At 46.7% G+C, this 13,296-nt stretch overlaps 2 protein-coding genes across 2 annotated transcripts; one reads left to right on the top strand and one right to left on the bottom strand.

The window, feature by feature from the left end:
* Positions 1–2,151: 2,151 nt before the first annotated feature.
* On the top strand, positions 2,152–5,842 carry LOC119332294. Its single transcript, XM_037605476.1, has 7 exons — positions 2,152–2,702; positions 3,677–3,918; positions 3,998–4,120; positions 4,350–4,466; positions 4,567–4,749; positions 4,844–4,985; positions 5,330–5,842. Exons 1-7 carry the CDS (start codon positions 2,162–2,164, stop codon positions 5,407–5,409), a joined length of 1,428 nt encoding a protein of 475 aa, XP_037461373.1. The 5' UTR covers positions 2,152–2,161; the 3' UTR covers positions 5,410–5,842.
* Positions 5,843–7,687: 1,845 nt separating this feature from the next.
* LOC119331867 lies at positions 7,688–9,540 on the bottom strand. Its single transcript, XM_037605045.1, has one exon. The coding sequence runs from the start codon at positions 9,170–9,172 to the stop codon at positions 7,832–7,834; it is 1,341 nt and encodes a 446-aa protein (XP_037460942.1). The 5' UTR covers positions 9,173–9,540; the 3' UTR covers positions 7,688–7,831.
* Positions 9,541–13,296: the final 3,756 nt, after the last annotated feature.

The raw sequence follows: 13,296 nt of genomic DNA on the forward strand, positions 1-13,296 counted from the left end.
CTTTGGATTTGGTGGCTTATCCACACCACCGCTTTTGTCACTCACATTTTCAGCATCTCCGGGAAGACTCTCATTGCTCACAATATCATCAGGGCGCTTCCCTCGGCAGATAATTGCCTTACTCCTCTGGCGCTTGTACCCAACTAACGGTTCACTGCTTTGAGCCTGAGAAATGAAGATAAACACATAAATAACAATCCATAACATGAAGTTATGAAAAAATAAACCAAGAATGAAGATAAGGAAAAAGGTAGAATGTTTCGAAAATGATTTAATGAATTCTGCACACCTCCATCCTACGGGCTTCAGTTGCATGAGATGCGCCATCAACAGAATCCAATGCAGGGGGGCATCCTGTATGCCTTTCTTGCTTGCCCCCGACATGTTTTCGTGCTGCACGTAAAAAAGAACATCATCACACATGAAAAAAAGGAGTAAAAAAACTGCAAATTTCCTAGTGTTCAGCCTAGTCATGTAAACACAGAATGACACACATAAAATGCATGATCACATTAAAAAAACAAAACTAAAAAACTGATGCAAAAGTGTCAGGCAAACTCATACAGAAAGAAAACATGACATGCTGGCAAAACGGGTAGTCATATAAGGCAACTAGAACTAAAACTAAAGCTGAATTTATTTCTGTTTTGCTATATAAAGTTGGACTAAAGTGTAAAGAAAAACTGAAGCACATCAGACACACTGTTTTTTCAGATCAAGCAACTTGCACCAATGTCGTTTAAAAATTGACACCAATAAACTAGTTCCCTCTATTCTACATCTACCCATGGCCTTATCGCGGGTTGCTTGATCTGAAAGTATTGTTCACACATATAAGAGATAGGAACATATGGACAGACAACATACTACAATGACCCTAATTCAGGTTTTGATACCAACATACAGGTTTTTTCCTGATGCCCAAATACTTCATTGAGCAACTTCTGGCAACATATTGAGCAAGTCATTCACCGCAGTGAAGCAAAAAACGAACAAAAAACTACAGAACTTCTGTATGGGCAACTTCAGGAAACATATTGAGCAAGTCGCTCGCAAAACTAGAGCAACTTGACAAAAAAAGGGGACAAACTACAGAGTTTCAGTGTGGGCAACTTTTGCACCATACTGAGCAATTCGCTCTCAACACTATGGCAACAGTACAGCAACACTACAGAAAATGTGAACAAAAACTAAACTACCTCTGTGATAAGCATCCCAAACAACACTTCACCTTCAACCCAGCATCCCAAAAAACATCCGACAAACTGGCTTCAAACCACCTACATCCAACCAGTAGTGGAATCACCTTGCCAAACAATCCCAAACGTCCACTATCTACTCGTCAACTATCTACTCGTCAATTTCGAGACAAGGGCAACAAGCGCAAACGAAAAACGAGGCCAGATCTCCTTACCAAACGATTGCGAAGCAGGGAGATGGTCGTCCTATACGCGACCCTGACCTTTGCGCGAACGGCACGGCGCTCGCAGCGGCCGTTCCTCCCCTGTCGACGACTTGTACTCCGACGACCGTGAGCGGCGCCGCAGCACAGCCTACTTCTCCTCTTCCGGGAACAGGGAACGCAACAGAAGCACCTGGTGCCCGTGCGCCGCTGGCTACCTCCCCCTTGCCGGTAAACTCAGCCCGCACCTGGAGGCCGCACGCGCCGCTGGCTATCGTCCCCCTCGCCAGGAACCGCCGCCCGCACCTGGTCGCCGCGCGCCGCTGGCTACCTCTCCTTCGCCGTGAATGGCCGCCCGCAACTGGCCGTCGCGCGGCGCTGGCTACCTCCCCTTCGCCGTGAATAGCTCCACCCCGGCGGGACGAACGGTGGCTGATTTGGGGCAGGGGCAGGAGAGATTGCGGGATTTGGGGCGGAGTGGGTGAACAGTTTCGAAAATGAGGGGAGACGGACGCGAGAGGAGAGGAAGTGGTGGGACCCGGAACCGACGCTCCCACCCAACGGGCGACGGGCCGACCAAGTGAAACGCGCGAGCGAGGAAAAACAGACAGCGGCGCACCTGGTGGGCGTGATCGCGATCGGACGGCGCAGAGACGTGTGCGCTCGAGTGCGCTAACGAGCACAGCTGCACTTTTCAGGATTTGGGATGAAACAAAAGAGGGCCTAATGTTAGTGGAAGGCGCGCCCACCGTCCCACGCATGTGTTTGTGGAGCCGAGCGAGGTGCCCGCGTGTGGTCTGCTTCGCCATCCACTCCTGCTACTCAGCACACTGCACACACCCCAGCTCGATCGTCCCACCGTCCCCTCCTTCCTCCGGCGAGATGCTCCTCTCGGAGCTCCCGACTCCACCCCGCCCATGGCGCCCCCGCGTTCGAGAAGCCCATTCCGCTCGCCCTCGCCACCTCCCTCTCCCCGGCTCCCACACCGCGGCCTTACCGAGAAGGCGCCACCTCCTCCTGTCCCCTTCCGCGACTCCGTCCGACGACCCCGCGCTCCCTCCGGCGAGGCGACCGTCCCGCCCGAAGAGGGCGTCGGGTGAGGGCGAGGGGTGGATGAAGAAGGCGGTGCCGCCCGCGCCCGTCACGCGCGGGCTCTCCAGCCCCGTCCCCGAGGAGCCGCTGTCGCCGCTCCGGTGGACGGCCGGGCGGCAGGCGCGCGCCGCGTGGCGGAAGGCGACGTCGTTGGTGCCCAGGAGGGCCAGGAGCGTCATCCTGCTCAACCTGCTCGTCCTCATATTTGGTACGGAGGTATCCGGCTCCCTCGCCCTGCATTTCTGATAGAGTATTACTGCACGCTGCACACCACCTGTTCGATGGTATTTCAGAGAGAAATGGCGAGGGGAGGGGTCTGGGGTCTGTCATATCTGTGTCATATCCTGGGGTGATGTCTTCTCGGACTGGAATGGTGTGGGTTATTTCAATACCACAAGCACAACCTTAGGCCCTGTTCGGCAGACGTCCACTCCCTGCTTTCCAACTCCCAGCTCCATCCAGAAGCGGAGCGCACGGAGCGGCACTTTTGCAACTCTGAAAAAGTGGCCTACAAGCCGCTCCGCTCCGCTCTGGGAGAGGCATGGAGCCAGCGCGTTCGGTGCCACTCCGCAGCTCCTCCAGCCGCTCCAGGAGCTGAGCTCGGAGCGGAGGCCTGCCGAACAGGCACTTATTGTGTACCTGCATGCTAGTTAGCTAGTGTACATGGAAATATAATTTTTAGAATACCATAACGTACTATGGCTTCATTCATAGATTAATAGCTTAATCTATGAAATAGTCATTTCAGGTATACATTGTGTGATTGCAATTCTCACATAATATTGTTGCTAACATGTTCAGTATATCCTATGTATATTGTGATAGTGCATGCCTTTTCATGGATGTTGTATCTATCCTTTTTGCCTGATATAGCATGCTAATTCTTCTCTTTTTGTTCTCTAAGGCTCTGCCATCAAATATGGAGTGTTGCTGTTATATTTCTTTAGTGCTTGCTTACTAAGAATAGAAGTCCATGCTCCATTTTCCGGTTATTGCACATAGAATGAGTGTCAATACACTATAGTAGTGTGATTTGGAAATGTGAACACAATTTCAGATGAACAATACAAGTAAATTCGCACCTCGCTACCTGATTTTAAATTTGATGAGTACTGCTGAACACTCCTTGTCTGAGATTTTCTCCTGAATAGTCAGCTAAATTGAATTTTCTTTTTCTACCAGCAAGCAACATTTCTATTGTCAAAGAAGCACAGACTATGTTGGATCCTGACCTTTTCAATATCATACGCTTCACTATTGCGGCCATTCCTTTTGTGCCATTCTTGTTGAAGTCACTCAGAGACATGCAAGTTGTTCTTAGGGGCGTAGAGCTGGGGGTTTGGGTAACCTTGGCCTACCTCACTCAATCTATTGGGTTAGTTACAGCTGATGCTGGCCGTGCATCTTTCATATCCGCCCTCACAGTAAGATCCTTTCTCAAGCTTAGTCCATAAAGTATTCCCACTAAGATATGTTGTATGTTCTTTACTCAAACATATTCAGGTGATCATTGTTCCTTTCTTGGATGGTATTCTTGGAGCAGAAATACCTGCATATACATGGCTTGGAGCATTTTTATCAGTTCTCGGGGTTGGTATTCTGGAGTTAAGTGGTTCTCCACCATGTGTAAGTCGATTATCTACATGTAAAGGTCCACAAGTTTGTCTGAACGTTTTTATTTGTCTTAGGGCTTATAGTATTGTTCTGTGTCAAGATTAGTGTGCTTTATAATTTGAGCTCTGTATTAGTGTGCTTTAGAATTTGACCTCTTTATTCTTGATTCAACAAGTTGATAATAACTGCACAACTTGCACATATCATGTTGATTGATCCTGTCTCTGCGTACTGTCTTTAGGTTGGTGATCTTCTGACCCTCCTTAGTGCCTTTTGTTTTGGAATTCACATGCTCAGAACCGAGCATATTTCCAGGAAAATGAAGAAAGAAAATTTCCTACCGCTTGTTGGATGTCAGGTTAGTTATCGACTAAATCTCAATGCTTCTCTTGCATTTATCTCTGAAAATTTTCCTTTTTTTTCTTGAGCAAGTGTTCTAAAAATTGGTTTAAAATCAGGTGGTTGTCGTAGCTGTTGTGTCGGCAGTCTCGTTCATTGTTAAATGCTTCCTCCAGAATGTGGTACCCTGGAATTTAAAATCAGGGACACCAACAGAGTTATTCAGTATGATGTCATCGTTTCCTTGGCTAGCAATACTATACACAGGCATAATCGCAACAACCTTTTGTTTATGGGCAGAGGTTAGTAACTAATCTTGCCATGCCGATTCTTTTCAGTTTGATGTCAGTTTATTTCTAGAAATACCTTTTTTTTCTGACATTTTCCTGTCATCAGATCGTTGCTATGCGTGATGTATCAGCTACAGAAACTGCAATAATTTATGGTCTGGAACCAGTATGGGGTGCTACTTTCGCATGGGCAATTCATGGCGAGAGATGGGGCATTACTGGACTTATTGGAGCTATCTTCATCATAGGTACTTATTCACCAGCCACCACATTCTCAGCTACATTCCGCATTACGAATTTTCAATGATGAAAGTTAATGACTAGTTGCAGTACAAACCATCAATGTCCTTCACTGTTTGGAAATGTAGGGCGTAGTTCGGGCATCCAAGTTTAAATTTGACCAACAAATAATCTGAGAATATGTGGGTTATGTTAAAGCACAATAGGGTTATGTTTTTCCAAAAGTACTTTCTTGTGATTGTGATTTGTAATATTGTACTTCAAACTTGGACAATAAAGTTAACACCTTAGATTTCCTACAGGAGGGAGTAGTTCCCACAGCGAGAATATTGACTCTTGTTTTTCTTTTCAGCTGGTAGCTTGATGGTTCAGGTACTGGGGTCATTTCTTGATATTGATGTATCAGAGGACAGTTACCAGATGAACAACTGATACATAAATTGCAAAAATACGAGGATTTCACATGATATGATCAGTTGATCACTACTGCGAAGTAATACGCCAAGTAGTTAGCATGACACTGCAACAAGATCTAACTACAATTATGGCCAGTTGCACAAGGAATGGAAAGCTCACTAGGCTGACAAAAATAGGGGTGGCGTGGCTCACTGGTGGCCTGAGCAACTGATGAAAACAAACTGTGGTGCCTCGTGGCATGGAGAACACATCTACAGAAAATGGTGATGTGTATCACTCCACTAAACGCTTAGGGTAGCCTGATGTAGTATCAGTAACAGTCTAAATCCTTCTTTCTCTCAATGTAAATCCATCCACATGATGTAGTATGTAATAGATTACTTCATGCTGACATGAAACTAGATTGTACCAACCTTTGTTTTAGTACGTTATCGTTCATTGCCAGCTAGATATATGTCCATAAAACTAGATTGTACCAACTCACACATAGATTACAAATTCTCCATGGGATCAGAACTGCACCTAGCATGCTTGTGATCAAACGGCATATTCCAGCCCAAGAAACGAAAAACAAGATTATACTCACAGGAGTAGTAGTATATATCTCAGAAACAGAGCAGTACCATTGCAGGCTCACAGGAGCAAGAAGTAGAGCAACAGTTTTGGGGAAATATCTGGTACTCCCACCCCTAGGGTGCTCCCGGTGCTCCAAAACTCGATAGCATGTTTTAAAATGTTCAAAAAATTCTATCAATGGCTACCCTTGTATCCCTTTCAACTCCTATCTTTCAACTCCTTCTATCAATGCAATGATCCACAAGCTTTCGCGTATTCGCGAAAAAATTAATGCAAAGTCATAATAATTCAGGTAACAAATACTTGTACTTTCTAAATGCATAAGTACATCGAACCATCAATACACAACTTTCAAATATAACAAGATGCATGCTAAAGATAATTCCAGTAGTCGAACTAAGAACAAGGAACCACACCAAAACCGAACAACAGACCGTACACATGACTGTCTAAACTTTTAGCAATCATGTCCGCTTGCCTGACCTGAATTCTGCATTTGAGCGTCTAAGTAAGCTAATGGGCCTAGAGCCAGTCGCTGCATTTGAGCGTCTAAGTAAGCTAATGGGCCTAGAGCCATTCAGTCTGCCAGTCACAAGGAATGGAAAGCTCACTAGGCTGATTGTTTGACCAGTTCCTTCTTTCCTCCTTGCCGCTGCCGGCCTTCAGCAGAAGGCAGGGACACGGGCGCCATTGGGGACGTGCGCTGCCGCCGCCATTCTACCATGCAGGGAGGGAACCCGCTTCGCCGGTCGCCTCTCCAGTAGACCGATCGATGCCCCGCAACCTCCGCCATCGGCCCAGTAAAAAAATACAACTAAATTATGGGTTCATGCATAGTCAATGAAACTACAAAAGAAAATCCGAAACTGTCAGAAAAGTTCAGACTTAAATGATCAACAAGTGCAGTGTCCGAAACTGTCAGTCATTATCATTTGTACTGTAAAAAAGGTTAGAGAGAAAAAATAATGAAGATGAGTCACATAAACCTATTCAGATCACTCCCTCTCCAACATTGGCAATGCTCACTAGATCTTTATAATCTGGGTACTTGTTTGAGGTACAAATAACAAAAGGGAATTCAGAAAGGTGATTCAGTTCAACCTCTTGTACCTCCTGTGCATGTGTGAATTAAGGAGTAGCAAGGACAGGAACAGCAAAATTCAGAGATGACAGAAAACCAAGGAACAAATTACACACTATGGAGCTAAAATACAACTATTTAGATGAAGGCATTATTAAAAAAGACAACATAGTTCAGTAAGTCATGAACATAAATACTGCAGAATTTGGGGACCACTTAGATACTGTAAATTCAGTTAGAAACAAGACAGCCAAATTGCACTTAAATTTCAAGGAAAAATATGACTACTCCACACTGTAAATCATGAACATTGACACTGTAATAACTGTTCACTCCACACTGTAAATAGACAGAACAAACTTTTTTTTGTCACAACTTGAATCTGCTCTGCAACTTATGAACTTGTAGTTGTTCTGCAGATTATCAAGAGCAGCGAAACAGTTTTGATTTACAAACATAGTTAGTCCTACTACTTATCTGCGGTTGCCCAGATCATAACTGCATCATGCTTGCTTATCTGAAACTAATACAAAAAGATAGAGCAGTTTTAACATGGTCCATCACAGGAAACAGAGCAGAAGAAGTACTAGTGCAGGAGCGAATGCAAGGTTCAGAAATCCATCACAGGAGCAAGAAGAACAACAACAGTTTTACTAGCTTGCATGAACAAGTGGAGCAAATTGCTCAGAGGTACATCCGTGGCGATCGTACATGGACGAACTATTACATCAGCCAGTGAGTATCCTCGTATACACTTTGAAAACAATTTCAACATCGGACTTAGTAGACACTTGCAGGCGAGAAGAAGTTGCTGTGCCCTCCAGCGTGAAGATTGGCCGCCTCTTCGGCCTTCCACGCTGCTTCAAATGGATCGAAGGAGCACGGCCGCGGTTTCAACAAGTGGTCCTGTCCCTGAAGCGATGGAGCGTCAAGATCCGGCACGGCATTGTACCTCTTCTCCTTGTCAGCATCATGGAAGGCAGGGTAATCGGACTGCAGCATGTCCTCCAGCACACCTTGGTCCAAGGCATCCAGGTACAGAGGTTCCTGTTGGCCCATCTCCACGCCAGTGTTGGCTCCAGTGGCCGGCTCAACTTCAATTGGGTCGTCTTCCATCATTCTCATTAGTTCTTCGATATCAAAACCATCTGCCTTCCCATCCGGCAAATTGGAAATAGGCTCCAATGGCTCAAAGACACCCTCTTCAGATGAGCTCCTTGCAATGCTTGAGCCAGCCTCAGGAACAATCTGTTGTTGGCTGTAATGCTTGACAGACTCCAGCACAAGTGATTGGGTGGACTCAAGCACATCTGACTGGGAGGAAATCTCAGGAGCTTGAGCAACGTCGGAGCGGCTGGATGTTGTAGTGGACTCGCATGATGCTTGGGCATACTGAACAGGGAAGTTGGTGTGAGCCAGCGGGCCATGCATTGCTCTGGCTGCCTCATCATACATCAAGAACGACGGTGTGGCAGGTGCCGGGACGGGGACGGCACCGCGCATCCTCTTCTTGGGGCGCGGCGGATGAGGATCGGCGGCGGCAGCCGGCGCTGGCCTCTTCTGCGCGTGCGTGCTCGGGGTCACGGCCTCTGGTTGCTCTTGTTGACGATTGTACGCGGCCGATTCCTGGCGGGCCGCGTCAGGGGCATGCTGAGCCAAGTGCATTCTGCAGAACACCTTCACCCCGTCGGAGACGGTGGCCTCCGGCAGCAGGCATCGGTATTCCTCCATGACCCAGCCGGTGGACTTGCCCTTCTTCTTGAAGGAGAGGTTCTTGACCTCGCCGACCTTGACTCCCGCGTGGAAAATCTCCGTGGTCTTCTGGATGGTCCATGTGCCGCCGCCGGCGCCGCGCACGCTCTGGAGCTTGCTCCCGTTCTTGCTCTTGCAAGTGGTGAAGAAGAACCGGTCGCCGCTGCTCACGGCCTGCGGCACGGGCGCGTATCGGGCGGCCAGATCCTTGGGCTCGCAGCCCGAGATGTTGACGCGGTGGATGAGCTTGTCGACGGCATGCAGCGTCTCGCCGGAGAGGAGGCGTGGTAGGTAGTAGGTGACGGCGTCCACATCCGTGGGGCTCAGCCGGTAGTGGTGGAAGACGTCGTCGACGTCGAGCCCCTCCATCCCGGCCGGCGGCTGCCCGATCTGCTGCTAGGGTTCTACTGCAGCTAGGAAAGGGTGCTGTCGATCGAGGACGGGCGAGGGATTTGGGAGAGGTTTGTCTGCGGGATTGGAAGGTGTTCTGTGCTGATATTTAAAGACGCTGCACTAGGCGATGGAGGACGCGTCAGATTTCCTTTCTCTGAATCCGACTATGTGCCCAGTTCAGTTTCCCGTCAGTTATCTGAAACTTGCAGCTCCCGTTTGCTTTAATTTCCGTCAATCCGATGATGATGCGGTCCTGAAGACGTAGAGAACAGATTCCGTGCTGATTGTGATTCTTGATTTTGAGCCTTATTCGGATCCATTTCTTTTCATCCATGGCAACATCTGTTGCGTGATAATACTGTATAATTTACCTTCAGAGACATTGTTAACAGCGGCAAACAGATTCAGCCCAGAGAGAAATATTTGGCCCCTGTCCAACTGCATGTGCAATTAACATCGGCCATGGCACCACCTGCGTGATGCCTATTTACCTCGCACGATTCACGCAATGTCTTCCAGTCAGAATGGATTCAAGTGGCCTGGAACTGGTACTTGCCTTGGTAATGTATCATCAAAACTAGTCCAGCTGACTTTGTGGGACTCACTGTCAGGTTTGACTTTGGTCAAGTCAATGCTGACTGTGCTGATGTAATGTTGACACAGCAAATCATCTCTGGATTTTAAATAAATCTAAATGATTTATTTATTTTCAGAAATTTGCCTAAACTTCAAAAAATCATATAAAATCAATCGTAGCTCAAAATGAAATAATTTATATATGAAAAAATTATAAGAAAAATCCAAACTTTTCGTTTGTACCATTTTGAGCTACGATTTTTCCAAAGGGGGGAGGCCGGCCGGCCCTAGAGGGCGCGCCAGGAGGAGGAATCCTCCTCCTAGTAGGAGTAGGATTCCCCTCTTTCCTACTCCTACTAGGAGGGGGAAAGGAAGGGGGAGAAGGAGAAGGAAAGGGGGGCGCCACTCCTCTCCTAGTCCAATTCGGACCAGAGGGGGAGGGGGCGCGCGGCCTGCCCTGGCCGGCCCCTCTCTCTCTCTCTCTCTCTCCACTAGGGCCCAATAAGGCCCATTAACCCCGAGGGGTTCCGGTAACCCCTCCGGCACTCCGGTAAAATCCTGATTTCACCCGGAACTCTTTCCATGTCCAAATGTAGGCTTTCAATATATCAGTCTTTATGTCTCGATCATTTTGAGACTCATCGTCATGTCCGTGATCATATCTGGGACTCTGAACTACTTTCGCTACATCAAAACATATAAACTCATAATACCGATCGTCACAGAATTTTAAGCGTGCGGACCCTACGGGTTCGAGAACTATGTAGATATGACCGTGACATGTCTCTGGTCAATAACCAATAGCGGAATCTTGATGCTCATATTGGTTCCTACATATTCTACGAAGATCTTTATCGGTCAAACCGCATAACAATATACGTTGTTCCCTTTGTCATCGGTATGTTACTTGCCCCGAGATTCGATCGTCGGTATCCTAATACCTAGCTCAATCTCGTTACTGGCAAGTCTCTTTACTCGTTCCGTAATGCAGCATCCCGCAACTAACTCATTAGTCACATTGCTTGCAAGGCTTATAGTGATGTGCATTACCGAGAGGGCCCAGAGATACCTCTCCGACAATCGGAGTGACAAATCCTATTCTTGATCTATGCCAACTCCACGAACACCATCGGAGACACCTGTAGAGCACCTTTATAATCACCAAGTTACGTTGTAACGTTTGGTAGCACACAAAGTGTTCCTCCGGTATTCAGGAGTTGCATAATCTCATAGTCATAGGAACATGTATAAGTCATGAAGAAAGCAATAGCAGTAAACTTAAACGATCAAGTGCTAAGCTAACGAAATGGGTCAAGTCAATCACATCATTCTCCTAATGATGTGATCCCATTGATCAAATAACAACTCATGTCTATGGCTAGGAAAATTAACCATCTTTGATCAATGAGCTAGTCAAGTAGAGGCATACTAGTGATACTATGTTTGTCTATGTATTCATACATGTATTATGTTTCCGGTTAATACAATTCTAGCATGAATAGTAAACATTTATCATGAAATAAGGAAATAAATAATAACTTTATTATTGCCTCTAGGGCATATTTCCTTCAAGTTGTGCTATTGCTCTTACCAAGCGGACAATACCCAAAGGGTGGGCTTGGGACGACAAGGCACGTGGCATGGTGTACTAAGAGAATACTACCCGAGGGTGGGCTTGGGAACTCTGCATGCATCATTTGAGTACAGGTCGCGTATAGGCGCTAAGTGGTGGACACATGTGTGAAGAAGTAGACCCGTGCAGGGTTATGAATCTATTCGAATAGCCGCACCCACATTATATGGACTACTTGAAAACTTATATTGTTCATAGACAACTTTAATGGTTACTTTAAAAAAGCCAAGATAAGTGTTTGCGCTATGGGTGGCCTTCTGGTAGGGAGACGACTTAGAATCCATAGTGGTGTATCATTGTGGTTACTAGCTAGTTGGACTTGTGTGCGCTCTCTCACCTTATTCAACTACTGTAGTCGTAGTACAGGTTAGCCAAGAGTCAAAGCTAGCTTGCTGCAATAAACTCCACAACCCCCTTTATTGATACTGGTGCATAAGTAGATAGTTCTGATATATCGTATGAACCATATATGTTGATGAAGTTATCCATGATTATGTGCTTTCTGATCCCAGCTCCTTCCATCGCTAAGATCCCTGCTCTTTGGAAATCTTTTATCTGTATATGTGACCAGAGAAATGGGACCTCATCCGGTCTAGCCAGCTGTGACACCCACAATGCGGCTATATCTCCCACGTGTTGGGGCACGACTTAGAGGCATAGCCGCATGGTAGGTTTGTCGCAAGAGGGGTAATCTTCACACAATCCCATGTACTAAATATAAAGGGATAAAGAGTTGGCTCACAATCGCCACTTCACACAAATACAAGTTAAACGTACATCATCCAGAGTACAATCAAGGTCCGACTACGGAACCAAAATAAAAGAAGAAAACCCCAAATGCTAGATCCCCGATTGTCCCAACTGGGCTCCACTACTGATCAATAGGAAACGAAACAAAACAACGATCAAGATCTTCATCGAGCTCCCACTTGAGCTGGATTGCGTCACCTGCACTGGTATCATCGGCACCTGCAACTGTTTGGAAGTAACTGTGAGTCACGAAGACTCAGCAATCTCACACCCGCGAGATCTAGACTATTTAATCTTATGGGTAGGAGAAGGTAGTGAGGTGGAGCTGCTGCAGGCACTAAGCATATATGGTGGCTAACATACGCAAATAAGAGCGAGAAGAGAAGCAACGCAACGGTCAAGAAGCTAGAAGTGATCAAGAAGTGATCCTGAAACTACTTACGTTCAAGCATAACACAAGAACCATGTTCACTTCCCGGACTCCGCCGAGAAGAGACCATCACGGCTACACACGCGGTTGATGCATTTTAATTAAGTTAAGTGTCAAGTTCTCTACAACCAGATATTAACAAATTCCCATCTGCCACATAACCGCGGGCACGACTTCCGAAAGTTCAAAACCCTGCAGGGGTGTCCCAACTTAGCCCATCACAAGCTCTCACGGTCAACGAAGGATATTCCTTCTCCCAGGAAGACCCGATCAGTCTCGGAATCCTGGTTACAAGACATTTCGACAATGGTAAAACAAGACCAGCAAGACCGCCTGATGCGCTGACATCCCGATAGGAACTGCACATATCTCGTTCTCAGGGAAACACCGGATGAACACTATGTATAGCTAAAACCAGCCCTCAAGTTTCCTCGAGGTGGCGCCGCAAGTGGATCTGGTTCGGACCAACACTTAGAGAAGCACTGGCCCGGGGGGGGGGAGTTAAAGTAAAGATAACCCTCAAGAGTGTGACCCCCAAGGGAAAAGTATAGGTGGTGGTGAGGCAAATGGTAAAACCAAGGTTGGGCCTTGCTGGAGGAGTTTTATTCAAAGCGAACTGTCAAGGGGTTCCCATAACACCCAACCGCGTAAGGAACGCAAAATCAAGGAACATAACACCAGTATGACGGAAACTAGGGCGGCAAGAGTGGA

Source organism: Triticum dicoccoides, chromosome 7A (assembly GCF_002162155.2).
Source record: "Triticum dicoccoides isolate Atlit2015 ecotype Zavitan chromosome 7A, WEW_v2.0, whole genome shotgun sequence".
Classification (NCBI taxonomy): Eukaryota; Viridiplantae; Streptophyta; class Magnoliopsida; order Poales; family Poaceae; genus Triticum; species Triticum dicoccoides.

Bases quoted from the DNA above. Each gene is read 5' to 3' on its own strand.
- LOC119331867 (XM_037605045.1), bottom strand. From the start codon at position 9,172: ATGGAGGGGCTCGACGTCGACGACGTCTTCCACCACTACCGGCTGAGC.
- LOC119332294 (XM_037605476.1), top strand. From the start codon at position 2,162: ATGTGTTTGTGGAGCCGAGCGAGGTGCCCGCGTGTGGTCTGCTTCGCC. The intron at 2,703-3,676 runs GTACGGAGGTAT...TTTTTCTACCAG, and splicing joins CCTGCTCGTCCTCATATTTG to CAAGCAACATTTCTATTGTC. The intron at 4,121-4,349 runs GTAAGTCGATTA...TACTGTCTTTAG, and splicing joins TAAGTGGTTCTCCACCATGT to GTTGGTGATCTTCTGACCCT.